Raw genomic sequence first — 14,543 nt, forward strand, 5'->3', positions numbered from 1 at the left:
TGAGCAGCATTCTCTTGTTAGCCTATGGAAGATTAAATGGAAATTAGGTGCCATATGTTTAGTAGTAAAAATCATGTTGCAGCTGAGCAAGGATAGGCCAAGATTGAAGGCTTTGACAAATATCTCTCCCTGAAGAGAGGGTGATTATTAATCATAGCTCTGCCAAGTATCTGAATTCGCATCCTCAGTGGAGCGGCTGAGGCTGCAGATACTGATAAACTTGTCAGAGCCTAAAATAGAAATTATATAGAAATAATAGAATTCATCCTTCAGAATTTGCCTTTTTCTTTCTTTTAAATTAATTTTAAGAGAATTTTTAAATTTCTTTTAAAAAAATCCCCCAAACCCCCTAATGTAAAGATTTTTATACTTACATTTTCAAATCTCTTTTTAAATTGGTTCTACAGCTGTTGTGTTTTTTCTCAAAGCAGCATCAGCAGAATTCTTCTTGATGCCTGACAGGGCATAATATGAGAGCCTTCCTCTCCAACTCCAAAAGCTTTTTCCTGGGAGTGGGGGTGTGTGTGTGTATGTGTGCACATACTTAATGGATTATTTTTAATTTCAGGCCCCCCCCTCCACATGACTGTGTCTTCATAGTACTGAAGAATAACTGCTTTTTCACATATTGGAACATTCTTAACCTTATAAAGTGAAACTAAATAAACATGCCCTTAGATTTTTGTTGATTTAAGATTGATGGAGAAAACACCTCTGCAGGAAGCTGTTGAAAGTGTATTCATTAAGACACTAGAAAGCCACACTGGGAAAGCTGCTTTAGTGTCAGCTGTAATATTTCTGAAGTGTTGAAAATGCCCAGAGACATTAAAACCTGAAGTCTTCCTCAGCTGTGCTGAATAAAAGGACATTGTGCAGTGGGTCTTGCTTTTAAGATAATCAGTTTGTTGTGCAACAGAGATCATATTAATTGAAAAACCTTTAGAAAATGTAATAAAAATTGCTGCAGGATGCTAGTGGGACTCTTTGCCCTTGAATTTCAGTCAGCTTCTACAGAATGGTTTGAGGTTATTCACATCTCTACAAAGCAAGAGCAGAAGGAAGCAAACATTTCCTGATTCTAAAAACACATCTTCCTTGTCACCACATCTTATCTTTGTCTAAACCAGGAAATAACTACTCTTGGGAAAAAAAAAAAAAAAAAAGAGTAGCTGAAAAATAATGATTTCCAAAATATTTTTTTGTGTGTCACTCCACTGTCCACTAGGATTTTGAATTCCTGATTATTTTTAGTTCTAAGGAACATTTACATCTGTGTAGAGCCTGTACACTACAAACCAAATACTTATTCATAAAATACTGCTTTTTATCTGTTGAAATTAATATTGTCCAAGAAACTTAGAAGGCATTTGTTCACACTTTACTGAATTGTCTATGTCCATTGTACAAAGCATCTGCTCCTGTGAGGACAGATAACTGTAAGAGATGAGAGAATATCTGGGCTTGCATCTGGTTTTGCTGCTTCTAAGGGCAATCTGGAATTGTAACCTACTGAGACTGAAGAAAAAAATTATTTGGACCAAAGTAATAGTAGTTTGCACGGTGGAGATGTTGGTAATTGTTTTGGTAATGATGGTGACATACACTGCTTGTCATTGAAAACAGAAATTAAATTTAAAAGAAGAGTTAAACATAGACATCTTGTGAAGAAAGCTTTGCTGATCTTAATGAAGAGCTTACAGCAGTATAGAAGAATATCGATCTGTCAGTAAAGGCAAGGCTTCTGGGAGCCTAGGATTTTTTTGGCCTTTTTTAGTTGATGGATCTTTTTTCTTTTTTTTTAGCACACAGATCTCAAAAAAAATTTGTTTGAATTTTTAATTTTAATTTAATTTTGAAATTTATTTGGAGATATTATTTATTTCCAAAATAAAATAATAAATGAGAATGAAAACTACTTGGATATTTGGGTATTTTGAAAAGACCATCTTTCTTCTGAAGTACCAGAGAGTCAAAGGGACAATTAGTAAGAAAGGAAGGAACTAGCTTTATGTCAAAACCACATGATTATTTAACACCATGTCATCAAAATAACACTTTAATTTAGGTACTCAAGTAAGTTCTGTTTTGCGTATAGTGGAAAATATGGTCTAATGCCTGAGACAGGACGCTTCTGGTGGCATTGGTTAACCCAGTGCTTGAATATCTGAAGCTAGGAAAGGAGACTTTACTAAACCAAATAAATTTACCAAATCTATAACAATTTCAAAACTGAACTCATACTAATCTAGAATATCCATACCCATTAACTCAGAAAATAAAAAATATAAAAGTATAACTGCAGCTTTTTGTGTAATGTTTAATTATGCACTTAAAATGATCTGTCTAGCTTTTGGTGGTAGATGCTTATTATGTTCTGGTAGAAAACCTTTAGGTACATGATGGCCTTGAAGAAACTGAGTATTTCAAAGAGTTTCTCAAAGAACAGTGTGTCTTCCAACAACAGAAAACAAAATACAGACAAAATGTTCTCAGCAATGTTTCCTTCTGAACGAGGGCATAGATGTGGTGAAGAAGAATTTAAAAATGGAAACCATATGGTTTGATTCTGTTCTCTAAACTCAGTATTCTGCTGGATTGAATAAATTTCTTTATCAAGTTTTTGTAAGAAACATTTACCCATAACTAAACAGTGGGATCAGAGTAGTCTATCATAAGATAGTAATGTTGTATTGGCAATTGTTTTCTGAAATTCCCCTTACTGGAAAATTGAAAATTTGATACGAAGAGAGAAAAAACTCCCTGTGCTTGTCTAAGCTTAAAAGGGACCAAGAGCTTAAGGTTCAGTACACCGGTTTCCCAAAATGCAGCAGAGGGGCAGAGGTATGGGAGCCAGATAAAACTTTTTATGCTTGGGTTTTGGATCCAAGAGAAAAGATTGATGGGGCTGATCATGTTCCCTTGGCTGTGCTTTTGGCTTAGAAATGTCCTGAACATGGGAAGATCAGTGGGGAACAGGAGCAAGCTGTACCAAGTCAGCTTTTGCTGACAACTCCCTTGGCTCTTTTTCTCAGACCCAGGGAATTTTCTTTGCTCCTTCTGCACCAGGTGTTATAGAGGAGCTGGGAACTCCAGCAGAGATTAGGCCTTCCCATGGGCTGTTAGCCTTTTTCCTCTTCAGGTCTCAACTGGGAATGGAGTGGCTTCCACCCACTCTACAAGCAAGATGGTGGTGTGGGCCTGGCTAGTAAGACCATCAGTTGCATATAAATGTTTTGAGCCATAGTATTCAAAACAGAATACTCTTGGTTTGGGGAGGTGAGGATCTTAAAATTTGCACATCACTGATTTTCAGAAGTCTGTGTTTGTTGCGTGCACTGATTCGAGGTCATACTGAAAGACATGATTTGCTTTCAAGAAAGAATTAGCCACATTTAGATGACATGCAAGATACCCACTGACCATGCTGTGTGCTGAGCAAGGCCATCTTGAATAAGAAATATTTTTTTGTTTCTGTTGTTGTCTCTTATTTTTAAAGCTGGTTTACAGACTAATCAGGCCTACCTGCTTTTTCTTTTTAGTGTTACACTTAATATATAGGAATTGCTTTGGAAGTATTTGCTTTATGCATTTTCATCTAGTTACTTACCCTAGTCAAAATTATAATTTGTTTTATATGCCTCTATTCAGCAGCTGCATTATATTTTAGGGTTAATTGATCTGCTCTCTTATGTGACATTCTTTGCCAGATCTGCCTGTTTGTTGTGCTCTCTCCAGTCTTTGAGTCGCCTGGTGAGAATATTGGCTTCCTATCAGAACATTTTGCCTTCAGACAGGTCCTCTTTCACAGTTCCACCTGAAAGTGAATTCATGTTATTTGGAGCCACTTACAAGTTCTGAATTCCATGTCTGGTTTTACCACATGATTCTGGATCTTAAAAATAAGAGCATTCCATGAAGGGGAGTGATAAGATGCTAAGATGTAAAAATTAATCTAGAACAAACACCGAAGATATGCAGCATTGTTACTGTATATCAAAGGAGTTCTGACAGCACTACAGTAATGCAAACTGTAACTGCAGGATCTCTAGGAATGTTCTTTTTACAGATGGACTGGACTTAGGCAAAGGGAGATCACTGTTCTTCTTCAACACGAAGTTCTGGACAGTTCAGGATGCAGGACCTAAGCATTTAGGACCTAAGCATAAGGCAAGGACTTTCCGTGGTAGCAGAGATCCTTCTGGCATATTTTTGTCCAAGTCAGCATCTTGTGGAAAATCCTTCACAGCAAAAGCTGGAAGAAAGGTTGAAAGTACTGCAAAGGGAAGCACTGTAAGCTTGGTGGTGTGAGCTATATTACATCATGTTGTGGTCAAAGATTTGAACAATTCATTCCAGAGAAACCTTATCAAACCTCTTGCTGCCTGTTCTTACTGTACCTCCCCTAATGCACACACTGATAAGTTTTTTCAATACTCAAAACAGCACTTGGGGCAGAGATTTCAAGCTACTTCATTCCCCATTCTTTGTCATGCTTATGATTGCATCTTTTCACCTTCATGTTTCCACGTATGTTCATTATACTGCCAGATGTACAAAGGGAGAAAAATAAATAGCAATTCAGGTTGATGCATGTACTTGCAAAGAAAGATGGTTTTCTTTCAGCATTGTGTAGGTTGCCAAAATTAGGCTTCAGAGATGTTTTCAATGTCAAATGTATCCCTAGCAATTTGCAGTGAATCTGTCAGGATGATTTTTTGCACTGTTTTTGACCATGTTGCCGAACAATATGGTTAAAAAAATTAAATTTTGGTGGTGCTTTGCTTCAAGTCTTCTACTTCAGAAGCATCTAAGACAAAGGTATAGTGCAGAATTTGACATTCTTATTGCCTGGCAGTAGATTTTGGGGCAGCATGAGCAAGTGAGGGATATTTTTTAATTTCTGTGCTATGAATATGTAATGAGCAGTAGTAAACACTATCCTGTTAGCAGCTGTACTGCATTTCTTCCTAGCTTGGCTTTGAACATGTTTCTTCTTTATATTCTGTCCAGACAGATGTTTATATTGGTGTTCTGTACCAAAACAGTACCACAACACTGGGCCACAGGCAGTTACTGAGCACACCCCTTTTAATCCCATGCCCAGTGCACCCTGGCAGTTATTTACCCGCTTTGTACCCAGGCCCTCTCTTCCTCAATGTGTGAGTTGAGATTTTGCTACAAGTGCTGTATAGAAAAGAGGTGCAATGCTGAAAACATCTTTCCATCTCCAAACATAATTCAAACTGAAGAATGTATTAATAGCACTTGAAAGAAATAATAAAAAAAAAAGAATTCTCTATTGCTGCTGAATGTGAGTTTGATGTTATTTAGGGGAGAAAAACAACCCACTTAATAAGAAATACCTAGTTGCTTGTCACCAGCCAGATTAGCAGTTATTTCTTAAGACTGGTACTTAATTTAAAAGAGAGCATGTTTTAAAAAACTGTTTCAGCTGAGAGGGAGTGAGCAATTGCCGATCACTGTAGAAGTGATTCTGCCAGCCATGGGAACAGTGCTCTGCTCTAGGTACAAAATCTCACCAAGCATGCAGTAAGGCTGTGGAGCAGGAGACAACCTTCAGCAGGTGCCTTAGACAACTCAGTGTGTATAGGCTTTGAGAGGAGTTAGGATCTTCAGGCAAGACCTAACATCCTAGACATCTTTGGAATACAAATTTTCTCTTGCTTGCTATAATCCTTTTTGTAAACAAGTAATACATACCAGTTTGCATCATGACTGGTGTGTTTCATAGCTCATTGATTTCTGCAGGGTCTTGATTGCAGTTGCACCCAACAAATGAGCAGCTGAAGACAGGAACTAGTGTTAAAAGCAGAGTATAAGGACTGTAGAATTCAAGGGGAAGAAAAGTTTTTGCAATGGTCATAATTTGAAGGAAGCACTTGGGAGAAACTGCAAAGAGTAATTCCCTTGATACCAGACCACATGCTGGGAGCAAGGAGGGGGTGCATCCTGCTAGCCAGGCTCAGGGTGGGTAAACTGCTTTTCTGTGCCTCTTGGCATGCCAGTGGAGAACAACTCACACATGGGAGGGAAAATCGTAGGAGAAATCCTGGTGATAGCTGCTATTGTTATACTGGTTCCCAGTTTGTTCCTAGACTCACACTGCTGAAATTTCTTGGCAGCCTTCCATGGTGGCTGGTTCTTTGCAGGAGCCGTGCTATCTAGGACAGTGCAATAAATCACTAAGGCGTCTTTGCACAAAGGAAAGTGGTCCAGAATGTTTCTGTTAAGAACAGATGTGCAGAGACCCGTTCAGGCTTTGGTGGGCATCAGCACCATGGGCTGGAGTGGTCCAAGGCAGCCCTGACACAGCTGGCCGGGGCACTGTGCTTACATAAACACCCAGTGATCTGGTTCTTCACCACTACCACTTTCTGCACTTTCAAGAACTGACACAGTAGCAGAGACCAGATCATCCTTCAGGGATTTTTCTCCCACAAAAGGCTATGTACCCCTTCACTTTAAGAAGCTTTAGGGAGGCTGATAGGATATGGAGAATGCTGGCTGTCAAATGTCATGCTGGTTGTAAGCACCTTGAGCAGTTTGCCTTTCTCATTTATAGCATGTGCATTTATTCTGCACTCAGAAAAATTCTGGAGGAAACGTGAAAACTTTTGACTTAGGGACTATAAAGCTTTCTGAATGGAATGACATATTTGGAAAGTATGTGGTACGAGTAAGGAAGTACCTGCTCCAACTATTATGCACAATTTCTATTGCTTTATTACAGCTTCTAAAATGGTAAATTTAGGCATGCAGTGATTCTCATTGATGCTTGTATGTTTTTAGGCTATAGATAGGTAGTTCTATTTTATATGGAGTAGAGTATAGTATAGTGTAAAGGCTCACAATTTCAGATAGGAGGACGCCACCACTTTTGTGGCTTGTGTCCCAGGTTTAATCTCTTGCAAGTATTTGAAGCTATCCAATAACTGTTGCATAAACAGCAGGGTCTTGAAACTGGTCACAAAGAGTGACAGCTACACTGAAAGGTGTGGGGAAAATACTTTGTAAATAGGCCTTGTTTTTGCAAATGAACAGTTAAATGAATACTCTTAATCAACTAAGCTCAATTTATTAGGCTTCTAATATATTTTGAAGAACTGTTAAGACTAACACAGCTACTGAAGAAATATAGTTAGCTGTCTTTTGACATAATATTTTTTGAAATTATACTCACTCTGTTGAAGTTCTATTTAGCAGGTAAGATTGCGAAAGTTCATTTTCCCCCAGATTCTCCTCTTGTGTACTGATAAGATTTCTCATAATTCTCTGTTCATTTTGGGTTCTTGTACAATGATAAAGATCCTTTTACCTTTTTAGGTGTATAGATACACCTGTTATTGTAATAAGTTACATTACATTCTCAAGTGAAAGAAAACTCCTTTTTGCATAATTTTTTTCTTCTGTGCTCAGAGCACCCTAACAAGTAGTTGACAAGCAAACAGAGGAGGATGTGGGAAGGAGCTTGGGAAACCTGTGCTCCGTTTCCAGTCCCACTGTTGATGCAGGCCAAGAGAATTGCTGGTTTTAAATTGAAAGTGAGATTTTTTAATTCCAAGGGAAATTGCTAACAGGAACAAATTCTACTCTGAAAATTATCAAAATACCTAATTCTGAAAAGCGTTGCAGAGTGCTTCAGAAACAGCCATTGTTCTTATAGCTGGGATTACTGTCTACCTGTTTCCCAAGCTTAGTTGCTGAGATCTCTATGTGTTCACCTTTGGGCTGCATGACAGACTAGACTTACCAGGTACTGGGAAGCTGAAAAACTAGCAATAAGAGAATTGAAACTTTCCTGAGGGATGATTTGTTTTAGTTGAAATTGCTTATTTTTACACAAATGTACAGAATTTTTTTGCCAACTTTGTTGATCAGCTTTCATAAGTCTTGCACTGGCCACATTCCAGAACAGAATAATATTAAATCAGATGTCATATTTTTGTGTTTGTCAGTTGGGGTTTTGCTGGGTTTTTCTCTATTTTTTTTTTTCCTTCTCTTTCCATACTGTGCTAGCCAGCAAGCCTAGCACTGACAGGGCAACTGGTTTGCTTTAACTGGTCTATATACTGAGAGAGTCCCAGCTTATATCTATAACGTGGTGTCTTATAAATACTGGCGTTTTAACTGCATGGAATTATTTTCTATAAAGCACTGTTTTCTGGCTTGTTCTGTGATCCTGTGATGCCACTGAGAATATAGGGCAAATAGAACAAGATTGTGCCTGAAATTGTTGATCTTTTTAGTCACTTCCATCTATGAATGAGTTTGCATTCCATAATTATATGGTCTATAGATTGTTTAATTTTAGTGTTAGAGTAAAGGGTACTAGGATATGTTATAAAGTTATTTGTGTGACTGTTATAGTAGGATGTTCTTTTCTCATTTTCCTTACACATGTATAATACATTTTAGGTATGGGAAAATTGTATCCACAAAGGCTATTTTGGACAAGACTACAAACAAATGCAAAGGTATGTATATTTTCCTTTATACTGCATTCCCCCAAAAGTCATAATGGATTCCATAAAATTCATTAATGTTGTATTTTAAGTGCTTTTTACCTTCATTGGTTTGGGGCTTTTTTTCACATTCTTGTTCCTAGATGAGTTTTATTCTTGCTGGTGGTTGGTGTATTCAATGCATTTGCCTCCAGTGGAGCTGGCAGACAGCCGGTGTCGGTGGCGCAGCCAAGCCGGAGCGAAGCTGACATGCACAGTGCTGGCTGGCAGCTCGCCTCTATTTTAAAAACAAAAATGGAGTTAAAAGCAGCTTTTCCCCTTTTGCCTGGAGAAACTCGGGAAGCTTGCAGATGACCATTCAACTATACTAAGTATCTTAAAAAATTATACATTGTGGAAATAAGCTCCATTGATTAGTGTAGCTTGAAGCAGCACTTAATTACATGTTCCAGTACTCTAATTGTGTTTTGTTATGTGCTATTGAATGTATTGGGAGCAAAGAGAGGGTTCATTTTCAATGAAGTAATTGCAGCTGTGAAAAAAAAAAAAAAAAATTAGAACTCCTCTAGATAAGCTGGATGCATCAGTTCACGGATTTTCATCACTCACTGCAATTGCAGCCATTCAGATTCCAGCATGTTTGTGGTGAGAGAAGGTGTGGTAGGAGATACTGAAAAAAAAGATTTCAGACTTTAATTTTTTACAATTAAGAGGATAATTTCTAACCAAAGTGAAATATAAAGTCAGCTGATTGAGCAGTGTTAATAAGCATAATGCCCATGAATGAGCAGAACGCTGATAGGCAGAGGGCGGAGAGTTCATCATTAATTAGGACAAAGCTTTTGTGCAGAACTTAGAAGCAATGCAGACACATAACTTCTCAACTCCTCATCTTAAGAAAATTAAAGAGGCACTGACAGTTCAGAAACTGAAATTTCTAGAAAATTTTTTCCTAGCTTGTATGTGGATGTCATTGTGACTAGAAAAGAGGAGATGCCCTTTTCAATTATTTTAATTAGTTAATGGCTATGATTGCACTTAACTGATTTAGTCTGTCCATTCTGTCAGTTCCTGAAGTGTTCAGTAGTTCTTCAGAGATCACATTAATTCTTTAAGAGATTGAAGATGACTCTTTCAATACAGAGTTTAAATCTCACTGATGAAAAGGGGTAGCTAACAGCCTGTTGTGACAATACACTGCAAGGTAAGGCTCCAGGGAAGCTCACTGCGTGTTGCTGAAATTGCATTGGGAACATAAGTAGGCAGAATGCAAATATCTAACTGGAATTTAACCAAAAGATTGACAGCATCTCTGGCTTTTGCCAAAAAGCACACCACGGGGTTTAAACTAACTGGAACAACTAGCAATAGAGTTTCTATATCATCTGGAAGGTGGCAAAGCCAGCTTTGATAGCATGCTTGGTGTCAGAATGCAGCTTTGTATTACACCCTGCAGTGTGTTGGTGTTAACCCAGGCTGCCATGGGTGTGGAGAGCTAGTTTGGGGTATGGGAAGTTAGTCTTGCCTTGGCAGCACAAAACTTGATATGAACTAATTCATTTTGTTTCATGTCAGGATTTAACAATCCACACCACCACGTGTTACACAAAACAATATGCTGCTTTCTTCAGCTTCTTGGCAGCATAAATAAGCTTGCACTGATGTACAAGGCTGCTTGAGTTGTTTTTCCTGAGCTTTAAAGCTTGTTGTGTTATAACATTAGACAACCTTTTCTCAGTAGAGATATATTGTAAGAGGATAAGACTATATTTTGAAGAAAATATTTCCATTTTCTAGTCCTTCAGAGGTTATTTAATTGTTGGATTTTTTTTTTTTTTATTTTACCCCAACTTTAACTCTGAAAAGAGATTTTATTAATACTTGGACAGTTCCCTGGTGGAAAAGGGGGAGATTGAAAAATGCATTATAAGGTTTGCAATAAAATCTAGTGGAAGCTGCTTCCAAACTCTGACTGCCTCTTGGTGAGCCTTGAGCCTCCAATTCCCAGGCTGGATTAAAAATCCTGGCCTGTAAGGTCAGTGTCTGTTAAGGCCAAGGTATATTGCTACTTAGACATCCTGGAATCTACCTAGTTACGTGTTCTTGTTCAGAATAAGAAAAAGGTTATTGCAAATATATGGAATTTGTTTCAATTGGTGTTGAGCTTATTTTAATATTTAAAGATTGCATTATACAGTATAGAAAATTATTTCAGGACAGTTTGTCACATTCTTTCAATAGCAGGAAAAACCATTTGCTTTCACTGAAGCTAGGTTTTCACACACTTTTAACTGTCTTTTATGTATATGCAGTGAGATAAGTAATTTACCAAAAATTGGGTAGATATGTGTCTTTTAAACTAAATTTCTCTCCCAATTTTGAATAAACAAAAAGTAACTTACAGACTTACTTGTCATTTATTCAAACTGTAATAAGAGTTTAATTCAGAAAAATTTACAGATGATGCTTTTTTGGTGATCTCTGAAATAATCTGCTGTTAGAAGTTACATACCAGATTATACAAAGCAAAGCACTATACTGCTTGTTAGCAATTTGGCCAAAATTCTCATAATGACTGGGCATGGAAATGGATTTGTTCCACTGGGGCAGATCCTCACCAGTTTAAGGTTCAAAAACTTTGCTAAGTTATTTTTTTGGGGGGTGGGGACATTGCATGAAGAACTTGAGTTCAAATTGTCCCTCTTCATCGACAAGAAAATTGTATTAAGTAACTGTGCCAGTAGCATGGCTGTTGGTTGCAAAGTGTTTATTTATAAGCTGATTGCTGTCTTGTTAACAAAATGATGTTTTCTCTTTCAGGTTACGGTTTTGTTGACTTTGACAGCCCAGCAGCTGCTCAGAAGGCAGTTTCGGCTTTAAAGGCCAGCGGAGTCCAAGCACAGATGGCAAAGGTGAGTTAAAATAGCCAGCTAATTCTTGCAGTGGGTTGTGAAGGTGAACAGTCTTGTACACAGTGGCACAAGGGCAGTGTGGAGTTTCTGCAGGGCCCTTTACAGAGACCACAGTCCTCAAGGCATGTGATTATAAAGATAATAAAATGGAGACTTTTGACTGCCATATCCCAAATAATCTCAACTAATTAAATAAAGAAGCATGATACTGTAAAGTCTCCAAACTCGTTTCATTTATTAACTTATTCGTAACAGTCTTTTCCATTGGCTTCATCAAACAAAAGTTTAGCAACAATTGGTAAAAACTACAGCAGGCTTAATGAATTGGTTTACAGCACAATGGTATGAAAGGTTTCATAGCTTGTCTGTTTATTTCAGAGGTTAGAAGCTTTGTGATTTAGGGATTAATTTTTAAGTATACTATGGGAAAATTTAACCTTTGAACTTTGTTTCAGCCCTTCTTGTGTATTTTCTGCTAATATAAGTAAAATTTGAATCTGAGCATTCATGATAGATGTCTTGAAATTCTTAGCCAGCTCTTGGCTGACCTACTTTTGCATCAAGGCAAATCCAAGAATTATGAAAAAATAACAGAATGAAAGCTATCTTCTTTTTCTCTAATTTTTAATGAACCTTGCCTCTGAACCAGCTTATTAGCCATGTGATCTTCAGAGCATCTTCAGTGGACTTTTATGAAATTAGGGAGATAATACTTTAGTAATGGTATCATCATGCATTCTTGTTGGGTCAGATGGCCTGGTTCCAAAAGAGAGCCATAAACACCTCTACAAATTTGTTAACTAAAGAAAATATTACCAGTATAATCTGTTGATATAATTCTGGTGCCTCTTAAAGCAAATTTATTTTTAGTTTGAAAATTATACACTAATTAAAAATAACTAAAATCTAGTAATCTCAGAGGCTTTTTTATTAAAGCAGTCTGCTAAAAATCTAGCAAATCTTTTATAGTTGTCCACTAGGTACAGATTTTTTTCAGATGAGATATTTTCCACAGCTTCTCAGCTGAAGAGAACAGTTAAGCTAACAACATAAATGTCTTTGGATAGATTCCAGGGCAACAAAATGGAAACCATATGTTTCATACTTAATGCATGTTTCATTACAGCCATGACACAAACATACATGCTTACTGGAAAACACTTGGGTTTTTTTTTCCTTTTATAAGGTTTCATATATGCTTAATAAAGGACATTTATTTACTCTTTAGGTTTTAGGTGATCACTTTAAATATACCCCAGATTTTTCAAAGTTCTGTCTGCCATCTTATGAATATGATATCTTGGTAGGAGCTGCAAAAAAAGATTTTGAAGTAATGTAAATTAATTTTCTTAATGGACTTTGATGTCTGTTTCCTTGAGTAGATGGAGAAGCGCTAGTAATTAACTATAGTAACCCGGTGAATAGTTTCTTAATCTTTTTTATAGTATATATTTCTGACTCATTTCCTTTGACAGTTGCAAGATCAGTAATATTTCTTTTAGCATTAATGTTAAAATGTGCACCAGAATATCCTGCAGTTTGGGGTATTTTTCTGACCCTGTGTCAAGCTTGATGACCTCCTAGCTATGAGGTTTGCATCCAGTGAAACATGTCTACTTCTTAATACAGAGAGAAGGTTTGAGTTACCAAAAAGAGCATCCCCAAAACCAGCCCAATGAACAATACTACAACAGTCAGTCAATAGTGACTATGACTTTCAGTGCTTTGATTTTTGTCTATTTTGAGCCATTGGATTTTTTTTTTCCCTGGGCAGTGCTGCTCTCCTTTTGTCTGAAAAATCCTATCTCCACTTAGATGCTCCATACTGGGAATGGCCAGTCACAGTTGTTTTGGCAAGATTAGCAAATCACACCCTTCACATGCAAGACACTATAAAAGTTTGTGTTTGTGTGTTTAGTATTTTATCCTTTTGCATGTGGCTACCTGTGCCATGAGTGGTAGTCCTGCAGTGACACTGCTTCAGGCTTAAGCCTGAGTGTCACAGAGAAGGATTTGAGTTTCCTGGCTGTCTGGGCAATCAATTTCCTTACTGACCACCACAGCTGCAGTTTCAAAGAGGAAGTCCATGCCTGTTGGTGTGATTTATCCATGGGAAGGTGGTGTAATTACTCTGTGCCCAGGGTGTCAGGAGCAGCAGGGCTCCTCAGTGCTCTCACCCTGCCCCCAGATGTGGTTCCTGACCCACAGCAGCTGAACAGGAAGGAAAATGTTATTGCTGAAGCCACATTCTGACTCTGGCTGCCATGAAGTCCTTTTTGCAGTGTCCTGCTGTAGCTCTAGGTCAGTGAGTTAGACTACTCATGTCAGCAAGATCTGCAAATCCTACTTTAGTGGAAGTGGTTCAGATTTTTCTATATTAAAATTTTTTGTTGTTTTGTAGAGAACAACTTCAAATTACAGTTATATTATTTTTCAAAATATTAAGTAGTGAATCACATTATTATTATCATCATCATCAATAATCATCCTATCCATGCTGTATAAATCACGCTGTACATGGCAGTCTGCTTCCAAGTTGATCTGACTTGAGGAAAATCCTACTTGCTGTTTTGCTACTGCTGAGTAGGAAGGCCCAGGGCCCAAGATACAGCTTCAAGCCAAATCCTTTAACAAGTTATTGCCCCTCTTTTCTCTTCCACTTGAGTATTGCTAGTGGTAAGTCCATCTTTCACAGGGTATGTAAGTGGCTGTGGAAGGAGATCAGATGATATGAGCCATACTGGTAGCCAGCTTATTTCAGGACCCACCAGTACAAACCTGGAGTGGATTATCTCCCACTCAACAGATCAAAGAGCAAATACATGTATTGCAAGACTAGTGTAATTTCTAAGCTAGTTAATAACTGCTGGGTGTCCAATTTTTATTTTCATTCCTTTTAATTTTTTGAAATTTCTTTTCTTAGTTTATTGTTCTTGCTCCTAGAGGATCATAACTTCAAAAGCTGTGATTTTGTAGAGCTGTGCAGTCTTAGGTAAGATTAGCAGTAGTACAGAAAACTCTGACCATTTTGTTGGTTAGAAAAGTTGTGGTTCCTGTCAGAGTGTTTCTTCTTAGAGCCCTCTTCTCTTCCCACCACCCCACAGGTAAAAGTGAGATAACTCTAGGTTTCTACGTTATTCAGAGCAGA

General features: G+C 37.6%; 1 protein-coding gene across 17 annotated transcripts in view; it reads left to right on the forward strand.

Annotated features, from left to right (window-relative positions):
- The window catches only part of RBMS1 (RNA binding motif single stranded interacting protein 1), a 339,988-nt gene that overhangs the window by 294,320 nt on the left and 31,125 nt on the right, over positions 1 to 14,543 (forward strand). For all 17 annotated transcript variants that reach the window (XM_086898568.1, XM_086898556.1, XM_086898564.1 and 14 more), the window contains 2 exons: positions 8,437 to 8,495; positions 11,304 to 11,395. In XM_086898568.1, the coding sequence (XP_086754694.1) occupies positions 8,437 to 8,495; positions 11,304 to 11,395 (151 nt within the window). The remainder of the gene's footprint in view (positions 1 to 8,436; positions 8,496 to 11,303; positions 11,396 to 14,543) is intronic.

The sequence above is a fragment of the Cyanistes caeruleus genome, chromosome 7 (assembly GCF_971803275.1).
Source record: "Cyanistes caeruleus chromosome 7, bCyaCae1.hap1.1, whole genome shotgun sequence".
Classification (NCBI taxonomy): domain Eukaryota; kingdom Metazoa; phylum Chordata; class Aves; order Passeriformes; family Paridae; genus Cyanistes; species Cyanistes caeruleus.